The 18271-nt window shown below is 51.0% G+C and overlaps 3 protein-coding genes across 7 annotated transcripts in view; 1 reads left to right on the forward strand and 2 right to left on the reverse strand.

The window, feature by feature from the left end:
• Positions 1–10053, reverse strand: part of LOC102480761 (exosome complex component CSL4) — a 27606-nt gene extending 17553 nt beyond the window's left edge. Inside the window, exons 1-5 of the mRNA XM_006157401.3 lie at positions 9925–10053; positions 5809–6020; positions 5691–5704; positions 5481–5569; positions 2061–2135 (exon numbers count right to left, since the gene is read on the reverse strand). Coding sequence (XP_006157463.2) covers positions 2061–2135; positions 5481–5569; positions 5691–5704; positions 5809–6020; positions 9925–10053 — 519 coding nt within the window. The remainder of the gene's footprint in view (positions 1–2060; positions 2136–5480; positions 5570–5690; positions 5705–5808; positions 6021–9924) is intronic.
• On the forward strand, positions 6018–16976 carry ZDHHC16 (zDHHC palmitoyltransferase 16). 4 transcript variants are annotated; one of them, XM_027775270.1, is made up of 12 exons: positions 6018–6095; positions 6623–6899; positions 7320–7472; positions 11390–11637; positions 11803–11997; positions 12138–12226; positions 13287–13332; positions 13471–13518; positions 14376–14461; positions 15216–15339; positions 15766–15836; positions 16442–16976. In XM_027775270.1, exons 4-12 carry the CDS (start codon positions 11395–11397, stop codon positions 16554–16556), a joined length of 1017 nt encoding a protein of 338 aa, XP_027631071.1. In that variant the 5' UTR covers positions 6018–6095; positions 6623–6899; positions 7320–7472; positions 11390–11394; the 3' UTR covers positions 16557–16976. The 4 variants fall into 4 exon arrangements, with proteins under 4 accessions (XP_027631071.1, XP_027631068.1, XP_027631069.1 ...); XM_027775267.1 differs by lacking the exons at positions 6018–6095; positions 6623–6899; positions 7320–7472 and adding an exon at positions 12596–12624 and having other exon boundaries at positions 13199–13332; XM_027775268.1 differs by lacking the exons at positions 6018–6095; positions 6623–6899; positions 7320–7472 and adding an exon at positions 12596–12624 and having other exon boundaries at positions 13199–13332; positions 16348–16483.
• Positions 16977–17119: 143 nt separating this feature from the next.
• The window catches only part of MMS19 (MMS19 cytosolic iron-sulfur assembly component), a gene marked incomplete at its 5' end in the record, with an annotated part of 20742 nt that continues 19590 nt past the window's right edge, over positions 17120–18271 (reverse strand). For both annotated transcript variants that reach the window (XM_014591156.1, XM_014591155.1), the window contains 4 exon segments: positions 17120–17506; positions 17579–17679; positions 17914–17973; positions 18067–18231. In XM_014591156.1, coding sequence (XP_014446642.1) covers positions 17479–17506; positions 17579–17679; positions 17914–17973; positions 18067–18231 — 354 coding nt within the window.

Here is an 18271-nt window from a genome sequence, read left to right on the forward strand (position 1 = left end):
CCAGCTCTCTCCAGCAAGCACATGGACCCTACAGAAAAATTAAAACAAACTTCTGTGATGACAAAAATGTCATATTATGAATAATACTGCAGGCAGCAGGCAAGTGGCCACTAAGCACTTAAAAAGAAATGAAGATGTTTTTTGCTGAGAATTCACACTGGTAGATCACCCTGGAGAAAACCAAAACGGTAAAGAGTTTACAGATCACCTTCTCCTGCATGCCTCTGCACACTCACATTGAACTTCTAGAAATTAGGAAGAAACAACCCATCGGATGACTAGAAGTCACTGCAGAGGCATAATAAGTATAAGAAACCAAGAAAATACCTCTTCCTCAAGGGAAAAGAATAAGTTCTCTTCATCCACAGACAGTGTAATGGAACTCATGGAAATGTCTGATAAAGAATTTAGAATATTCATAGTGACAAAGCTAATAGAGATGGAAGAGAAGAGAGACAATGAACTCCAGAAGACGCAGGAAAAAAAAGCCAAAGGGTTCCAGGAGGTGAAGAAGTTCTTGCAAGATCTGAAAGAGGAAATACATACCATAAAAAGAATCAAGTACAGGAAGTCAAAACCTCCCTTAAAAGTATTAAAAGCAGGGACCAGCAGGTGTAGTAGTGGTTGAGGTGCTTGAATTCCCACATGGCCAACAGAGGTTCAAGTCTCAAACCTGGCAGCTTGCTTTCTCAGTCTTCCTCTCTTTCTCTGGCAAAATGCATGTGAAAATAATAAATAAATAAATAAATAAATAATCTTAAAAAAAAAAAAGTATTAAAAGCAGACTAGATCGTACAGAAAATCAAATCTCAGATGTAGAAGACAGAATTGCTGGACTAGAAAAATCCACCACAAAGACAGAAAATAGCCCCCACAAAATGAGTATAATATACGAGAAATACTAGATACCATTAAACGTCCAAACATCCGGATAATTGGTATCCCAGATGGTGAAGAGACTAATACGGGCACTGACGAACTACTCTCTGAAATTCTGCAAGAAAACTTTCTAAACCTAGAAAACCATTCAAAGATCCAGGCCCAAGAAATACAAAGGACCCTGAATAGAATCAACCCAAGAAGATCTTCTCCAAGACACATTATAGCCAGGTTAACCAAAACCAAAGACAAGATACTCAGACTGTCAAGCTACCAGGTCCAGGACTAGAACCTTGGTCAGTCGTGTGGGAGCATCTAGCACCTTAACCATACTGCCTGCTGGTCCCCTATTCTACCAGTTTTTTTTTTGGTAATTTCTTTTTTTGGAGATATTTTTGCTATAGGATGTGTGCGCTCGCCAGAAAGACAGAAAGCGAGAAATCACCCTTCAGGGGGGATGGCCATGCCACAATCCCTTCTCCTCCTTCCTCCTCACGGGATCTTGGGCCCGCATGCACACGCGCCCGGTGTGAGTTCTTTTTTTTTTTTTTTCAGAGGTTTTTTGCTATAGGGTGTGTGGGCTCGCCAGACAGAGACAGAGAGACAGAAAGTGAGAAATCACCCCCCCAGGGGGGATGGCCACACCACAACCCCTTCTCCTCCATTCTCCTCCCAGGATGTTGGGCATACACGCACACGTGCCCGGCATGAGTTTAAGCCACCAGGTCCAGGACTCGAACCATGGTCGACTACATGGGAGTCCAGCGACATAGCCATTACGCTAACTGCTGGTCCCTCCGGCGTGAGTTTTAAGCCACTGGGTCTGGGACTCGAACCGTGGTCGACTACGTGGGAGTCCAGTGACATAGCCATTACACTAACTGCTGGTCCCTCTACCAGTTTTTTTAATGAGAGTTTTATAAATCTACCATGCCCTTTCGAAAATTTTTTTCACTTTGTTATGGTATACTGTAAGTTATTTGTTTTGTTTGTATGCATTCTTGGGTCTATAAATGGGTCTACCTCTCCCCTGCAATCTCTGGAAAACAATTTTTGGTAACTATTAAATTTAAACAGTAACGTGTGGTCAGTGGCTACTATATCAGACACTCCAGTTCTAGACGGATCATGGTTTCAGCATCGGATGGGTGTCTTAACTATGGAGGTTAGGACCAACTTACCTTGCAGGTTACAATAGCTCCCACATCTGGCAGTAACTGGGACTCTGTTTCTCTTGTCACAGATATCACAGGAAGCTACAGAGAGAACAAAAAGAAATGAATGTCCTTTCCTGGGTGTGATGGTGTGTACATGTAATTCCAGCTTCTCAGGTTGGCTGAGGCAGGAAGTTCATAAGTTCAATGCCAGCCTGGACAACATAGTGAGATCATATCTCTAAAAGTAAACAAATGAATAAATAAAAGTAAAAAAGAATGTCCTGGCTAAGTCCTGTAAGGTACTTGTAGTTTGAGAGTAATGTAGGAATGCCTTGAGGGGGACCAGCAGTTGGCGTAATAGCTATGTTACTGCACTCCCACGTAGTCGACCGCGGTTCGCGTCCCGGACCCGGTGGCTTAAAACTCATGCCGGGTGCATGTGCATGCCCAAGATCCCGAGAGGAGAATGGAGGAGAAGGAATTGTGGGGTGGCCATCCCCCCTGGGGGGTGATTTCTCGCTTTCTGTCTCTCTGTCTCTGTCTGTCTGGCGATCGCACGTGCTCTATAGTGAAAACCTCCCCCACCCCAAAAGGAATGCCTTGAAGCACAGTTGCCGTAACAAGGGCAGTAGAATATGGCTTCATCTATAGCCTAAAGCAGAGGGCCTTAGACATTTTAGAAAGTAAGAGGACAAGAGGGACTACAGGAAGAATGCAGCTAGAATGCATAACCTATCCATTCCAGATTAGTTCAAAGTTTTCTTTCTTTCTTAAAAGGTTATTGCCTTAGGGTGCATGTGCTCACTGGAGAGAGACAGAGACAAAGACAGAGAAAAGTAAAGTGGAAACTCACACCCCCCCGCCACAGGGGGGATGGCTACACCGCAACCCTTTCACCTCCCAGGATCTTAAGCACACATGTACATGCTCCTGGTGTGATTTTGAAGCCACCAGGTCCAGAACTCGAACCATGGTTGTCCATGTGGGAGTCCAGTGACGTAACTGCTACGACATCTGCTAGTCCCTTAAGCTTTACTTATGCTCCTGGAATTTCTTAGTATACAACCATATTGTCTGACAGCATGGATAGTTTGACCGTTTTCTCTGAAATTATACCACTTTTTTCTTTTTCTTATTTATTTATTTTTGCTATAGGGTGCATGCACTGTCAGAAAGAGAGAATGAGAGAGAGAGAAGGGGGAAAGCGAGAAATCACCCCCCACCCACGGGTGATAGGGCCACACTATAATCTATTTCCCTCCAATCTCTTCTTAGCATTTTGGGTGGGCATGCACACACGCCCACTGTGATTTTCAAGGCACAAGTCGAGGACTCAAACGGCAAAGTCAATCACATGGGATCTAGCACCTTAACCTCCATGCAACCAGGTGGCCCTGTTTCTTATTTTATTACACAGGCCAGCATTTCCAAATAAGTGTTATATTGTAGTGGCCACTCTTTTTTATTGTGTGCTTTTTAAGTTTTTGACATAGGGCTGTATACTCACCAAGAGACAGAGAGAGGGAAAGTGAATACAGTGTCTTAATCACTATAGCACCTGCTGGCCTCATGTTTTCTTCTATTATAAAAGAAGCAGTAGTTTTTTTCTTTTTGAGCATGGTATTGGTTATTAGCATAAAACATTTTTCTTTTTTTAAATTTGCTGAAGGGCATGTGTGCTCGCTGGGAAGATAAACAGATACTGAGAGTGAGAGAGCAGGCATTCTCCATGGGAAAATGGGAAATAGTCACGCCATAATCCCTTCTCCTCCACTTGCCTTTCCTTTTGGGATTTTGAGCATACAAGAACATGCACATGTACCCTGTGTTTTCTTTTTTTTTTTTTTTTTTTAGGCTCTGAAATTTTTTTCTTATAGGGTATGTGTACTCCCAGAGAGAAACAGTGAGCAGGAAAGTGAGAAATCATCCCCCGGGGAGGATAGGCATGCCACAATCCCCTCTCCATTCTCCTCCTGGGATTTTTGGCATGCAAGCACATACCCTGGCATGATTTTCAACTCACACGTCCAGGACTTGAAGAACTATCAGCCATGTAGAGTCCAGCACCTTCACCACCATGACACCCTCTGGCTCACCCTGTGTGTTTTTTAAGCCGCCAAGGCCAGGATTCAAACTGTGATTGGCTATGTGGGATCCAGCTCCCTTAATCACTAGGCTATAGAGCCAGGCTTTACCCAACCCTTATATAAAACTGTAGATGATTCAGTAAATGTTACTTCCACTGACTAAGGTAGGTTTTCCTGTCACATGTCTTCAAGGTATCATGTAACACCCTTTCAAAACTGTCATCGTTTTTGTAACCAAGCACTCATTAGAGCATTTACTGGTTTACAATTTGTGTCTGTGCGCCCGATAACAGAAACCAAGTGTATATGGTTCATTGTACATTCTACGGAGGTTAACACTGTGCCCAACACATGAAAATGCTCAAGAAACATCTATAAATGAACAAACTTGGTAATATTAAGGACATTCCCAAAACTGAATAAAAAGTCCCTCATTTTATAGGTGAGGAAGAACCCAAAACCAGAGTTTCAAAGAGTATTACCCAAAAGAGAATCAATGCGTCGTTATCCAATATCTAAGTATTCTAACTCTGAATCTTTAAATTGTGCTATGGGTTTTAAGCTGCTCCTTCAAATACTGTTTATCTGACTCTCAATCAACTTCTGGAACTAGGGAGGACAGTATTACTCACACACAACATCCATTGAGTGACCCTGTGTCAGGCACCAAAGGTGTGATGGTGGGGCCTACCTCCAAAGAACTTAAGAGTTCAGCAAAACATGGAACGGAGTGCTTACTCATATGCTGAAATAAGTGCTTGGAAAGAAACAGTCCTTTGTGAGTGTGTGTTTGTTTTAGGTTTTTGCCACAGGGCAAATGCACTCGGAGGGGGTGCAGGAAGAGAGGAGAAAAGAGAAATCACCTCTTAGAGAAGAATGGCTATACCATTCCTTCCCTACTCTCCTCCTGGGATTTTGGACATGCACGCACAAGCACCTGGCCCAACGTTTAAGCCCAGGGGTCCCAGATTCTAATTGCAGGTGGCCACATAGGAATCCAGCAATTCAATCACCACGCCACCTGGTGGCCCCTGTGTTTAACAAAACACTGAGGCACAAGAGAGTTAAGCGCATCACCGACATTGAAAGAAGCCAGAATGATTACGGTTGGTGAGGTGGAGCTGGTGGGGCTGGAGCGGCCGGCGCCATTCAGACAGATGGTGCTTCCGTCTCAAGTCCCTCTCGGACCCCCAGCACCGCCTTCCTGCTCTGTGATGGCCAAGTGAATGGCAGGCGCGATCCCGGCCCCAAGGAACTGAGACCACGTCGTTCTCCTGTAGTGTTCGCTCCTGCCTGGGGACTGGAACTCAGGGCAGACTGCGAGGAAGACATAGAGAGAGGGGGAGACGCCCCTTACCGCGCCGTTCTCGCTGCTCTTTGTCAGGGAGCCGGCAAGCGACGAGAAGATGTAGCCGTGCCGGGTGTAGGTGCCGCTACCCGGGCTGGCTTACAGCCGTTCGCCTGCAGGAAAAACGCTGCGTCAGTCGCGGGCCCCCAAGGCCGCCGGCCGCTTAGCCTTCCTGCCTCTGTCCCTTTCTAGGACTCGGTATGAGAGGCGCTCACTTACCCGGGATGCAGTACCTCACGGGTGGCGCCATGACTGCCACTATCGCAAAGCCCGGATGAAAACCAAGGCGACTTCTCATTGGTCAAATGCAAGCGCAGTTCCGCAGCAAGACAGGCACCGATTGGTCCGCTTGTCACGTGATCGCCGGGAGCTGGGCGCGCCTCCCGCGGGTAACTCCACTTCCCAGGTTGCCTCGGGATGGCTCCGGGGGCGGGGCTCCGCGCCTCTGCGTTTGCGCTTGCGCGTATGGTTGAAGATGGACAGGCGGCGGGTCCGGGTCCACTGGCGGGGGCCGTGGGGCGCGGGGCACGGGGCGGTGGGTTGTGTGAGCTGGAGAGGGTGGCGGTGAGCGGCGGCAGAGGCTGCGGGGTTCGATTAGGTGACGAGGGAGTCAGCAGGCGACAGGTAAGGGCGAAGGCACGGTCCTTGCTCCCCATCCTAGTCGCTTTTTAGGGTCGGGGCCTGTCCCAGGGCCAAGTCTAGTGTCCGCTGCTTGCTCTCTCCTTGCCCCGCCCTGCCCGGCCGTGCCTTCCTCTAGCAGAGCGCACCCTCCGGGCAGCCGAAACGTGCAGAGCAGGAAGTCAGCCAGCCCAACTCTCCCATTTCTCGGATTTGGGAATTCGGGTCCAGAGACAAGGTTTGACTTGTCCCAGAGTGTCGAAGATAATTGAGATAGAGACCGACCTGGAACCCATATTTGTTGACTTAATTCTAGCTGGACTCGGCCGTTCTCCCGGAGAAATAAAACCTTTTCCCGGTTTTTCCAAGTGCATCTTCTAGTCCTGCGGTCAGGTTCTCTGCTTCTGGGGGCCCCGCCTTAACTTTTAGTGAGTAGCCCCTGGATGAAGTTGCTGCTCTTTCTCTCTCCACATGTTTGCTTCCAAGGGACCCTGCAGAGGAGTAAGATGTGGCTCTTTTCTGATGTCCGACAGGTGCTTAAGAGTGCAGACATCCTGAGAGCAGCCTCTGTCCGATGAGATTTGCCACGACTTCAATCTCAATTTTATCGGCCTTCTGCTGGCTTTGGAATCTGTTCTTCTGGCCCTCCCTTTCACCCATACCTCCCAGTCAGGTTTTCCCTTGGGAAACAGATGGTGATTTAGAGTCCTGGGAAGAGGGGAGTGCCGTGTCCTGCAATCTCCTCTAAGCTGGTTGGTGGCAGATGGCCACCATGACCTGAGTCTACTACTGAGGGATGGGAGCACTCAGGTTTGTGTCCAGAGGTGATAGTTAACCCCGCTTCGTCTGTTTCCTCCCCTGCTCATGCTAGATCACTACTCACCTGCCCACTCCCCCAGTCCCCACACCCACCACTGGGGCACATAATGTTTTCACTTTTGCCGACCTCAGTTTCCTGAGATGAAAAGTCTTGTTTATTCAGCTGTGGCCCATGGACTGCATATCTTTCCCTTGGCATGTCCCCTGCTCCCTCCCCTGTACCCTACTAGCTGAAGTGAGGGGAGGGGGCCTGGCTGCAGACTTTGTTCACCCAAATCTGGTATGTATCTCTGCATCTGTAAGCTGTATACGTGTTTGGGTTGATTCCTGGTTGGACTTGTTTTCTAAAATGCTTTCTAGTTCTTCATGCTCTGATTCTAACAAGTTTTTATTTCTGTCTTTATTAACCAGGAAGAATGCTAGGAGCAGACACTTCCTTAGTGTTATCACACTGGCCCTTGCAAGTGTTTGTAGGACAGATAGACCTCTGACCAGGCTTTCTGCTTCTGCATCCCTCCAGGTCATTCATTCAACAAATATTTATTGAGTACTTCCATGAGCCAGGTACTGTGCTAGGTGCTTTATAACGATTTGTACCTTATAGTATATGTGTAGACCATAAAGGGTTAGAACTGGACGGGGTCTGAACATCTTACCCCCATCCCCTCATTGCCTGGGGACCAGGGATAGTGAGCCCCACCAGGATTCAGTGATGTGCCTAGGATCACAGAACTAGTATACTTCGGGGCCTAACTGAACCCTACATAGTCAGAGTACGAGCAGCTGAAAGTTGGTAAATGTAGTCCTTGAGGCAGGACTACGGGAAATGTACCGTAGAACTTAGAAAGTCAGTAGGTACTTGAGAATGATCTGAAAAGTGGAGAATTTGAGGAGGAGGATTTTTAGCTTTTTTAAGATTAGGAGAAGTGGCTATGAGGCAGCATATAATTTATGTTTATCCACATATGGAATGCAGCTGGTTGGTGTGCTGTTGTTATCAAAAGTGTCTTACAATAGCAAATAGGGAACTCCATTAACCATAGAAGGGAATGAACAGCAGTGTGGACAGCCCACAAGTCACCTAGGTTTGTTATGGGGTAATCTGTTTTTTCCTACTCTTATATTTGATTGTGGCTGACTACCATTTTGAAAAGTCATGCTTTAAGCCAAACTGGTTCTAAACAGTAGGAAGAAAGCTTCCCCCTCTTCTGTATCTTCCCCCTTATTTTTTGGAAAGAGATTTTTGCTATAGGGCACATGTATTTGCCAGAGAGATGGAGAGATAGACATCAAGAAATCACGGGAACCAGCAGTTAGTGTAATGGCTATGTCGCTGGACTCCCATGTAGTCAACCGCGGTTCGTGTCCCGGACCCGGTGGCTTAAAACTCACGCCGGGCACGTGTGCGTGCGTGCCCAAGATCCCGAGAGGAGAATGGAGGAGAAGGGATTGCGGCGTGACCATCCCCCCTGGGGGGTGATTTCTCGCTTTCTGTCTCTATGTCTCTCTCTGTCTGGCGAGCGCACGCGCCCTACAGTGAAAATCTCTCCAAAAAAAAAAAAAGAAATCACTCCCCACAGGGGATGGCCATGCCACAATCCCTTCTCTATTATCCTTTTGGAATTTTGGGCACACACATATGCGCCTGACCTAAGTTTCAAGCTGCCAGGTCAGGGGCTTGAACTGCAGTCAACCATGTGAGAGTCCAGTGCCTTAGCCACCATGCCACCTGCTGGCTCTTCTACATCCCCTCTTAATTCTCTTAGTTTCCTAGGAGGTGATAGGAATGGCTAGTTTGTGTGTGTGTGTGTGTGTGTGTGTGTGTGTGTGTGTGTGTGTGTTTTGGAGAGACTTTGGCTATCGGGAGTATGTGCTGGAGACACAGAGACAGAGAGGGAAAGTGAGAAATCACCCCCCGTCCCCAGGGGGATGGTCACTCCACAGTCCCTTCTCTTTATCCTCTTCTTTGGATTTTGGACATGCACACATGCCTTGTGTGGGTTTCAAGCTGTCAGGTCTAGGACTGGAACCGTGGTGGGCCATGTGGGAGTCCAGCGCCTTAACATGGCACCTGCTGGCCCCGGGAACAGCTAGTTTCTTAATCTAGGTGCAGAGTGTGGGATCCTACTGAATTTTTTTGTCTTTTTTCTTTTATCACCAGAGTGCCTTTTCTCATAGAGTGAATATCTCAGTGGGGCATGGTCACACAGCAATCCTTGTTCCTCCATTTCTCTGTCCTGTAAGGATTTTGGACACTCATGCCTTGTGTGTTTTTTTTTTTTTTTTGAGAGGTTTTTGTTTTGTTTTTGCTGTAGGGCATGTGCACTCACCAGAAAGAGACAGAGAGAAAGCGAGAAATCACCCCCCAGGTGGGGTGGCTCCGCCGCAGTTCCTTCTCCTCCATTCTCCTCTTGGGATCTTGGGCACGCACGCACACACACCTGGCATGAGTTTAAGTCAGTGGGGCTGGGTTGACTACATGGGAGTCCAGTGACATAGCCATTACACTAACTACTGGTCCCATCCTTGTTTTTTTTTTGAGAGGTTTTCGCTATAGGGCGCATGCGCTCGCCAGACAGACAGAGAGAGACAGAGAGGCAAAAAGCGAGAAATCACCCCCCAGGGGGGATGGTCACGCCTCAATCTCTTCTCCTCCATTCTCCTCTCGGGATCTTGGGCACGCACACACATGTGCCCGGCGTGAGTTTTAAGCCACCGGGTCTGGGATGCGAACCGCGGTCGACTACGTGGGAGTCCAGCGACATAGCCATTATGCTAACTGCTGGTTCCCCAATCCTTGTATTTTTTAAACCACTGGGAACTGCAACTTCAGTCAGGCACTTTCTAGGCTCAGGGCTTAACCACTGAGCTTTGGGCTATTGAATTGTCTTCTCATTTTCTGTAGGCGTAGTCTGTGGTTTCTTTTTGCCTTAGGGTTGACAGGGTTTATGGGAGGAGAGAATTGTTTTCTCTGAAAGGTCTGGTGTGGGGATGAGCCAGGGTGCAAGGAGAGTACATCGCTCCAGTTACTGAATCGAAACCATCTGTACAGTGGAGCAGCCTCCTCCGGTTTCTGCTGAGTTTTGAGCTGCCTGTTAAATAAGTCAGTGGACGTGAAGACAGCACAGTGCTTTGTGGCTACCATGTCGGCTAATTCCTGTTCTGGTAAAAGACTTTCCTCTGCACAATTGATGAGACTGTTATAGAAGGAATCAGAGCATCTGTGTCTTCTGGCCTAGTCATCGTCAGGGTTGCTGATGTCTGCCCAAGGCTGTTGGATGAGAAAGAAACTGCATAGAGGAGGGGGAGTCACTTGCAGGGCAACCATGCAAAAGGCTAAAACTGGGAAGGGGCTAGCCGGTGGCATGCTGTTTAAGGTGGCTAGATCCCACGTGGCTTACTATGTGGTTTAAGTCCTGGACCCAGCAACTTGAGAGACAAGCCAGGTGTATAAGTGTGTGTGTGTGCCCGAAATCTTGAGAAGAGAAGGGAGGAGAAGAGATTTCAGTGTGGCCATCACACCTGGGGAGGAGGGGAGCTTTCTCACTTTCCTTCTCTGTCTCGGGCATGTACACAGTAGCAAAATTTAAAAAAAAAAATAAATAAATAAAAGGATCTGGGAAGTCTGGTTGGGAAGCTTGGGCAGGGGCAGCATCTGCAGAGGTTCTTGAGTGTCTCCCTAGAACAAGACAGGGAAGACTCGTCACTGACATGGCATCTCGGAGGTCTTCGTGAGCCACCAGCTTGGAGACCCCCTCCCACAGCTGTGTGTCTGCCTGTGCTGTTCTGCTTTGAATACCTGAAGTTGTCTTGGCTACTACGTCCTAGGGGTGGGCCTGGGAGTGGAATTGGAGACAAAGCATCTTATGTCATGCAAGAGGTAGCTGACCATCCTTACGGGAGACAGGGAATCTCATGCCACCAGGCTGGTCTGCTGGCTTGTAATGTGAGCCCAGAGGAAGTTGGCAGGAGGAATACTGCTTGCCAAAGGAAGACCCAGGTGCAGCTGTGTGTGCACTCCCCACTGACTGTGCTCGGTGAAGAGCAGTTGTTAGGAGGTAGGTTGATGGGCCAGAGCAGGCAGGGGACCTGGGAAACCTGCTCCAGTGGCCATGGCTGGAGACTCAGTGGGTAACTTTGTCCACGCTCTACCCACAGGTTTGTCTGCCTAGGCAGCTCTGAACACTGATTTGCCTTGGAGCTGTCTGCCTCTCCCTCCCGCTTTGCTGTGACCCTTTACTAGCTGTGCATCCCCCGTAGGCTCGGGACCTCCTGTTCCCACTCAGAACCTGGTTGGAACCTTGGCAATAGGCATCATATAGAAAGTGGAGGGACCTTCCCGTTTCTCACAGCTGGTGACTGGCCTGGCTGGGCCCTAGTCTAGGTGTTTGGCCTTCATGCTGATGCTCTGGGCCTTCCCACTAGCGGGGCAGGGAGAGGACAACTTAAGCTGGACCCTCATGGTAGTTATGTCCTCCTAGGAGCCATGCGGGGCCAGCGGAGCCTGCTGCTGGGCCCAGCCCGCCTCTGCCTGCGCCTGCTCCTGCTCCTGGGCTACCGGCGCCGCTGTCCCCCACTGCTGCGGGGCCTGGTGCAGCGCTGGCGCTACGGCAAGGTCTGCCTGCGCTCTCTGCTCTACAACTCCTTCGGAGGCAGTGACACTGCTGTCGACGCTGCCTTCGAGCCTGTCTACTGGCTGGTGGACAACGTGATCCGCTGGTTTGGGGTGGTGAGTGCCCAGGGAGCAGGGAAGGGGCTGTTTTGGGGGAGCAGAGGGACATGTCTCTCGAGGACCCACACTGGATTCTAGAGGCCAGCCCGCTATCCCAGGGCAGCCCCGAGTCTACCCAGGGTAGCTCTCACTGCATCTCGCTGACCTCCCTGGTGTTGGCAGGTGTTCGTGGTGCTGGTGGTCGTCCTGACCGGCTCCATCGTGGCCATCGCCTACCTGTGTGTTCTGCCCCTCATCCTCCGAACCTACTCAGTGCCCCGACTCTGCTGGCATTTCTTCTATAGCCACTGGAATCTGATCCTCATCGTCTTCCACTACTACCAGGCCATCACCACTCCGCCTGGGTACCCACCCCAGGTGGGTCCCCACAGGGCCACGGGGGAGTTGCAGGCTGTGGGAGCCATCTCAGGAGTGGGCAGGGGAGGTGCCTTGAAGTCTTCTGAGGGACAGAAATAGTGCTGCGACACTTGTCATGGTGCCTGTCTCCTGTCACACAGGGCAGGAATGATATCGCCACAGTCTCCATCTGTAAGAAGTGCATCTACCCCAAGCCCGCCCGAACGCACCACTGCAGCATCTGCAATAGGTGGGTCTCTGCTTTGCTCTCTCGAACCTCAGTTGTGGCCCTTACGTTGTAGCCCCAGGGCACACCCTAGACCTGGAGTTTGCAAAGACATGCACGAAACACCTTTGGGTCCCAGCTGCGTTCCCTGTCTCCTGACACCTAGCCCTCAGGATGGCTCTGGGAGTTGCGCATTATGCCACTGTGGAAATGAGTGACCTGGCCCAGTGTCATTCAGCCAGTCAGCTGCAGAGCTGGGTCTGAAGCGAGGCCTGCTGTCTTTAGAGTCTGTGCCCCTTCCACCCTCGCAGGATGCTGGTCCTTGTAGGAAAGGATCAGCACTGACATCTCAGGAACCTTGGCCACCGTAACAGCCTGTGTCCCTCCCCACAGGTGTGTGCTGAAGATGGACCATCACTGCCGTATCCTTGAGCTCTCCCTCCTGCCTGAGGCCTCCCTTAGCTCCAGGCACTGCCCAGGGTTAATAGCACAGACCCAAGGCTTCTAGCACCACCCTGCAGAGAGCACTGGGCTCACAAGAAGTTAGAAGAGCTGTGGGACTGACCGTCTCCTGGGCAGAACAGGAGGCTCACCGGCTCTCTGGGATGGATCTTCCTGGGGCAAGGCATCTCCTACAGCTGTCTTCTGTAGACTGTTGTGCCAACAGATACTGTTTTGGCTTCCATGGTATCCACTGGGTCCCCCTCTGCCCTGCACAGATGTGTGGCTGATCCCAGCTAAGCTGGATTATCGGCAGACTCATTTTAAGGGAGGATTTCTGTTTTCATGATTTCCTGGTGAGACTTGAGGGCTCTGAAAGCTCAGGACACTTTCACCTCAACCTTGGGAACTGTTTCCTATTTTCCTACCTTTGGAAAATAGTTCTCAGTGACTTGAAGACCCAGGCTTAGGTGATGTCATCACTAACTGAGGATCCGAGGCCTGGACAGCCCTGAAAACTGTGTTTGATCTTATCCTTAATCATTCCCCCACCAGCCTGGCTAAACAACTGTGTGGGCCACTATAACCATCGCTACTTCTTCTCTTTCTGCTTTTTCATGACTCTGGGCTGTGTCTACTGCAGCTATGGAAGCTGGGACCTGTTTAGAGAGGCTTATGCTGCCATCGAGGTGAGCCCAAGGTCAGGAGCAGGGTGGCTCAGTAACACAGAACCCTGAGGTGTGGAACCTGTCCCGAAGGGATGGGGCTGGTTGCACCCCGTCCTAGAGGCCTGAGAGTATAACCAGCACTGTTTTCCATCCCCTTAGAAAATGAAACAGCTCGACAAGAACAAACTACAGGCGGTTGCTAACCAGGTGGGCTGTCCCCACCCCACTGCCTCCTGCTGCTCAGGCCTGGGGGCTCAGAGTTGCTCAGGCAACTGGACCGCCAACCTTCAAGTTTAGTTGTAGAAGCCGGCTGGCTGGCCATGGTGGACCAGATCAGGGGTGCTCAGGGAGGCTATGGGCCATGAGTGAGCTAAATGTCTAGGGCATGCAGTGGTCCCTGATCCATGACAATTTTTGGCCATCTATCCCTCATCACCTCTCTTGGGGCTGAGCAAGAACTCGGCCTTGGTGATGGCCTGAGCAGCAAGGAGTCCATGTGAGTCTGTGTAAAGGGGCTCTAGGAGGTGGAGATCTGGCTGGGCCAGTCTGATCGTCCTTCACTCCTGGTTCGTCTGCATCACCCCCAGCCCTCTCACCTCCCCAACCTGGTGCCTTTTAGCATTCCCTTATCTGAGCACATTGGGCTCATACGCTCGCACCTCTGCCGCCACTCGCAGTTCTTACTGGAGTTCTGGTTCTCCCTGTTCCGGGCAGTCTGTGTGGCGTGGGTTTGGGCCTGTTCCGTCTCAGGGAGCAGCCCTATGGCGAAGGTTGGAGTGGCTTCCTCTGGAGCCCCATTGGTGTCGTCCATAGGCCCAGGGTCAGCTCCTCCTGTGCTTTGCCATCTTGTCCAGACCTGCTGTGCCCCTGCCCAGTGTTTGTCCATGTGATGATGCCACCGGGCTTGGTTCACCCATCTGGCTGCTGCCCTGACTCCTCTGTGGCTTTAACCCCCATTCTCTCCACCTGGGTCTGGGTCACTTCCTGCCTGCAGGTGCTGGGGCTCTGGTGACCGTTGCTGGAGATGAACAAATGAACCAGGACTTGCTGTTTTCTTTGTCTAGACTTATCACCAGACCCCACCACCCACCTTTTCCTTTCGAGAAAGGATGACTCACAAGAGTCTTGTCTACCTCTGGTTCCTGTGCAGGTATTTAACTCATTTTTCAGTTTTAAGGGAGGAGTAACTTCAGAAAAACTTGGTTTAGGTGCCCACCCCCGAGGGAACTGCCACCGTTTTCCTAGTCTAGTAGGAAATGGGGTAGCCATCAGCACTTTTTCTTCAGCCCCTTGGGGCAGGGGACACAGGACACTAGCCCTTGCTTGTGTGTGCATGCTGAGTTAAACTCCTGTGACCTTTAGTCCTCCACCCACCGCGGGGCAGGTGGCCGCACTTAAAGGACTTGTTTCATGCTACCTTGCTAGGAAGGACAGGGTTGCAGTCGGGGTGCCATGTCATCCTATCCCCGCCTCTGGTGTTTTGGTTTTGTCATTTTGCCACAGGGTGTGTGGGGGAAAGTGAGGAAGCACCCCCCTGTGGGTACATTCCCTTCTCCCTCCTTTCAGGATTTTGGGCAGGGATGCACACTTCTGGCATGTTTTTCAAGCCACCAAATCTGGGGCTTGACCTGTGTGGGACCCAGCCACCTTCCCCCACACCATGGGCTGGTCCTGTTTCTAATACCCTCTGCCCCACTGTTCTCAGCTCCTGCCCCTATCCCTCCACCCCCCCACGCTTGTTCACTGATGCTGTCTGTAGATGAGGTGAAGTTCTTCCAGGCTTTACGGGGAGGGAAATACAGACTTAGGCAGAGCTACTACTGGCCAGTCAGGACTGCCCAGTGTTGGACCTGCTTTCTTTCAGTCCTTTCTACAACACCTACCAATCTTTGCTCTTTTCTTAGTTCCGTGGCACTAGCCCTGGGTGCCCTAACTGTATGGCATGCTGTTCTCATCAGTCGAGGGGAGACCAGCATCGAAAGGCACATCAACAGGAAGGAGAGGCGTCGGCTGCAGGCCAAGGGCAGAGTGAGTAGGGCTGGGGCGTGGGGAGGGCCAGTGGGAAACGACTGTCATCCCAGAAAGAGAGGCCATGGCAAGTATCATAAAAGGCCAGACCTTGGGCCAGTCAGTGGCGTGGTGGTGAAGGCCGCTGGATCCCACACTGTTGACAGTACAGTTCGAGTCTTGGACCTGGCAGTTGAAAAACCTGCTGGGCATGTGTTCCTGTGTTCCCAAAATCCCAAGAGGAGAAAGGACAGAAGGGATTGCAGCATGATTGTCCACCCTCCCCCTCCCGCCCCGGGAGTGGGGTGGGGGGTGCTTTCTTGTCTGTAACAAGAAAAGAAAAAGGCCAGAACTTTGCCTGCTTAGACTTTAACTTGGCTAATTTAGTCTTGAAAATCAGAAAGGTGATTAATAAGGCTTATATAAACATATTTTTCTTGGCCCTAGGTATTTAGGAATCCTTACAACTATGGCTGCTTGGACAATTGGAAGCTATTCCTGGGTGTGGACACAGGAAGGTAAGATCCGTGCAGACTGCAGTCCACCAGAAGTCTGTGATAAGGACGTTTCTGTACCTCTGCTCCTGGGATGTACCTAACATCACCGAGGGATTTTTATTTTGGTTTCGTTTTCACTGATTTAAACAGCTAGTGGCTACTGTCCTAGCACAGTTCTAGACTCTAGGGATTGTTGCTCGTTTGAGCCAAAGGGGCTCAAGGCCCTAACGGCAGAGTCAGTAGCAGAGGAGGGTGCAAAGTGACTGCAGTGGAGGGACCTCTCGGGAGAAGAGTGGCCGCCAGTCACCACCTCCTCACATGGAAGTGGCTGGAGCTCAAGCCAGGGACTGGGAGGTTACAGTCAGTCTCGTGGCTCCTCTCTGCCCTTGTACACCCCTGCCTGCCTTCCTCTATTCTGGCATGTCCCTTAGAAGTTGGGCCTAAGATCTAAAGAAGGCGTTCAAGGTACCGAGGGTCCATGTACTGGACGAAGTTCAGGAGAAGTGAGAGCTTTTGTTGCCTTCGATTCCAGGGCAGCGTCAAGATACCCTGGTGTGCTGAGGAATAAGGTCATCAGGACGACCGAGAACTCTTGGGACTCGAGACATTTCTCTCTTCTCTTGTAGGCACTGGCTCACCCGAGTGCTGCTACCTTCCAGTCACCTGCCCCATGGGAATGGAATGAGCTGGGAGCCCCCTCCCTGGGTGACAGCTCACTCGACCTCTGTGATGGCAGTGTGAGCTAGGTTACGCCAGCCACAACTTGAGTATTCATTCTGCTTCTTACGTTGCCTCAAGGGCCTCCAAGGGCAGATTTTCCTGGAATCCTTGGTCAAAAAGAGCCATTAAGCCTGCCTTAAGATAGCATGCTGGGACAGCTCAAGGACCAACCTTCTGGACAATGCAGAAGACAGGATGTGAAGTCCTATGACTGATGTCCCTTTACTCAGGCAAACTGGAGTCCCAGCCCAAGACCAGGGCTCAGGCAGCTAGCTCTTCCCCGGTGCCGACCCTGCCTCCCCGGTTACAGCACTGGGCTGGCACCTCGTCCCTGCAGTCTGAGAAGACAGCAGAGAGCAGGCTGCTGCTGACTGAGGTCACTGCCACTTCTCACATGCTGCGGAAGGGGGCAGAAATAAAGGTATTTGATTTTTAAAGCCACGTAGCTTCTCACTGTGCCTGATGGTAGGGCATGGAGGGGAAGCCAGTTGCCCGGAACAGTCCTACAGCACTGTGCTGGCTAAGGCTATGCTCAGTGTGCCACCAGGGCCCATGTAGGCGGAGCAGACGGATGGGCAGCCCAATTACCAAAAGCACTCTTTTATTCTCCAGCAGGTACACACAAATCCACTGTCCCTGTCCTTCGGAGCCACACGCATCTGCCTTTACCCTCAGTGTGTCTTTTCCTGACATACAAAGAAGAGCCCCACAGCCCCCAGTCTTTCTCCAAATACATGTGATCTCACACCCAGTTACTTCACAGATCAGCTGGAGTCAGCATTCATGTTTTTGCACACCATGGAGCAGGGGCCCGGCTTTGCACTCTCTTTGGGAAAGGCAAAGGCATTCCGAGACCAGTGGTCTCCCTGCCTCTGGCAAAATGGCTCGGTAGTTAGTACTTCCAGGTGAGACTGTCAGAGCAGGCCAGGCCAGGACTGGAGACTCAGCTGCCAGGGCTTCCCAGCAGGAACCTGCAGGCACAAACAGTGTGGGCAGCGTGTGTGCTGAGCCTCATTGCACCCACTCCCAGGCTGCAGACTCACCACTCTCCCCTGGCTGACACGGCTTCCTTGCGCACCAGTCTCTTCTTATCATCCAGGGGTTTGGCCAAGGCCCGGATCACCTGTGCTTTGTACGGCAGCAGCTGTGGAGTCAGAGGGGCTTGTCGTGGCCTTGCTTTGCCAGGTGGCCATTTTCCAACAGGGTTATCAGAACCGACGGGGTCCAAGGCAAAAGACCCCTGTGTACCTCCTAGTCCACACACCTCCCTTAACCACGGGGCCATAGGCTGGCCCTCGCAGTTTGCATGTCACACAGCAGGGTGGATGACAGCTGACTAAGGTGGAAAGGTACTTCCCTGGCTCTTCCAGGTACTTACCACTGGGGTAGGCAGGCGAGTGAGAGCATGCATACACTGCAGAGCAGCAATCCGGACAGCCTGGAACACAACCAGGAGGAGGTGAGGTGAGGTGAGGCAAGGTGAGCCCGGAGGAGAGGTATAGCTGTAAATGAGGTGCTGGGGTCAACCCACCATGGAAGGGCTGGAGCTGAGGTTCAGAAACTTGGTGACGAGGGTGTCAATGTGGAGACTCATGACCTGGGGTGCTTCCAGTAGAAGAGGATGAAGGCAGCTGAGGGTAGAGAGCTGCACCACACAGTCAGGGCAGGACAGGGCCTCCAGCAGCAGGGAAAGCAGCTAAGGAACAGCAGGAAGCGGGGAGGGCCATACTGTGGAG

This window comes from Tupaia chinensis, unplaced genomic scaffold (genome assembly GCF_000334495.1).
Source record: "Tupaia chinensis unplaced genomic scaffold, TupChi_1.0 Scaffold000539_1, whole genome shotgun sequence".
Classification (NCBI taxonomy): domain Eukaryota; kingdom Metazoa; phylum Chordata; class Mammalia; order Scandentia; family Tupaiidae; genus Tupaia; species Tupaia belangeri.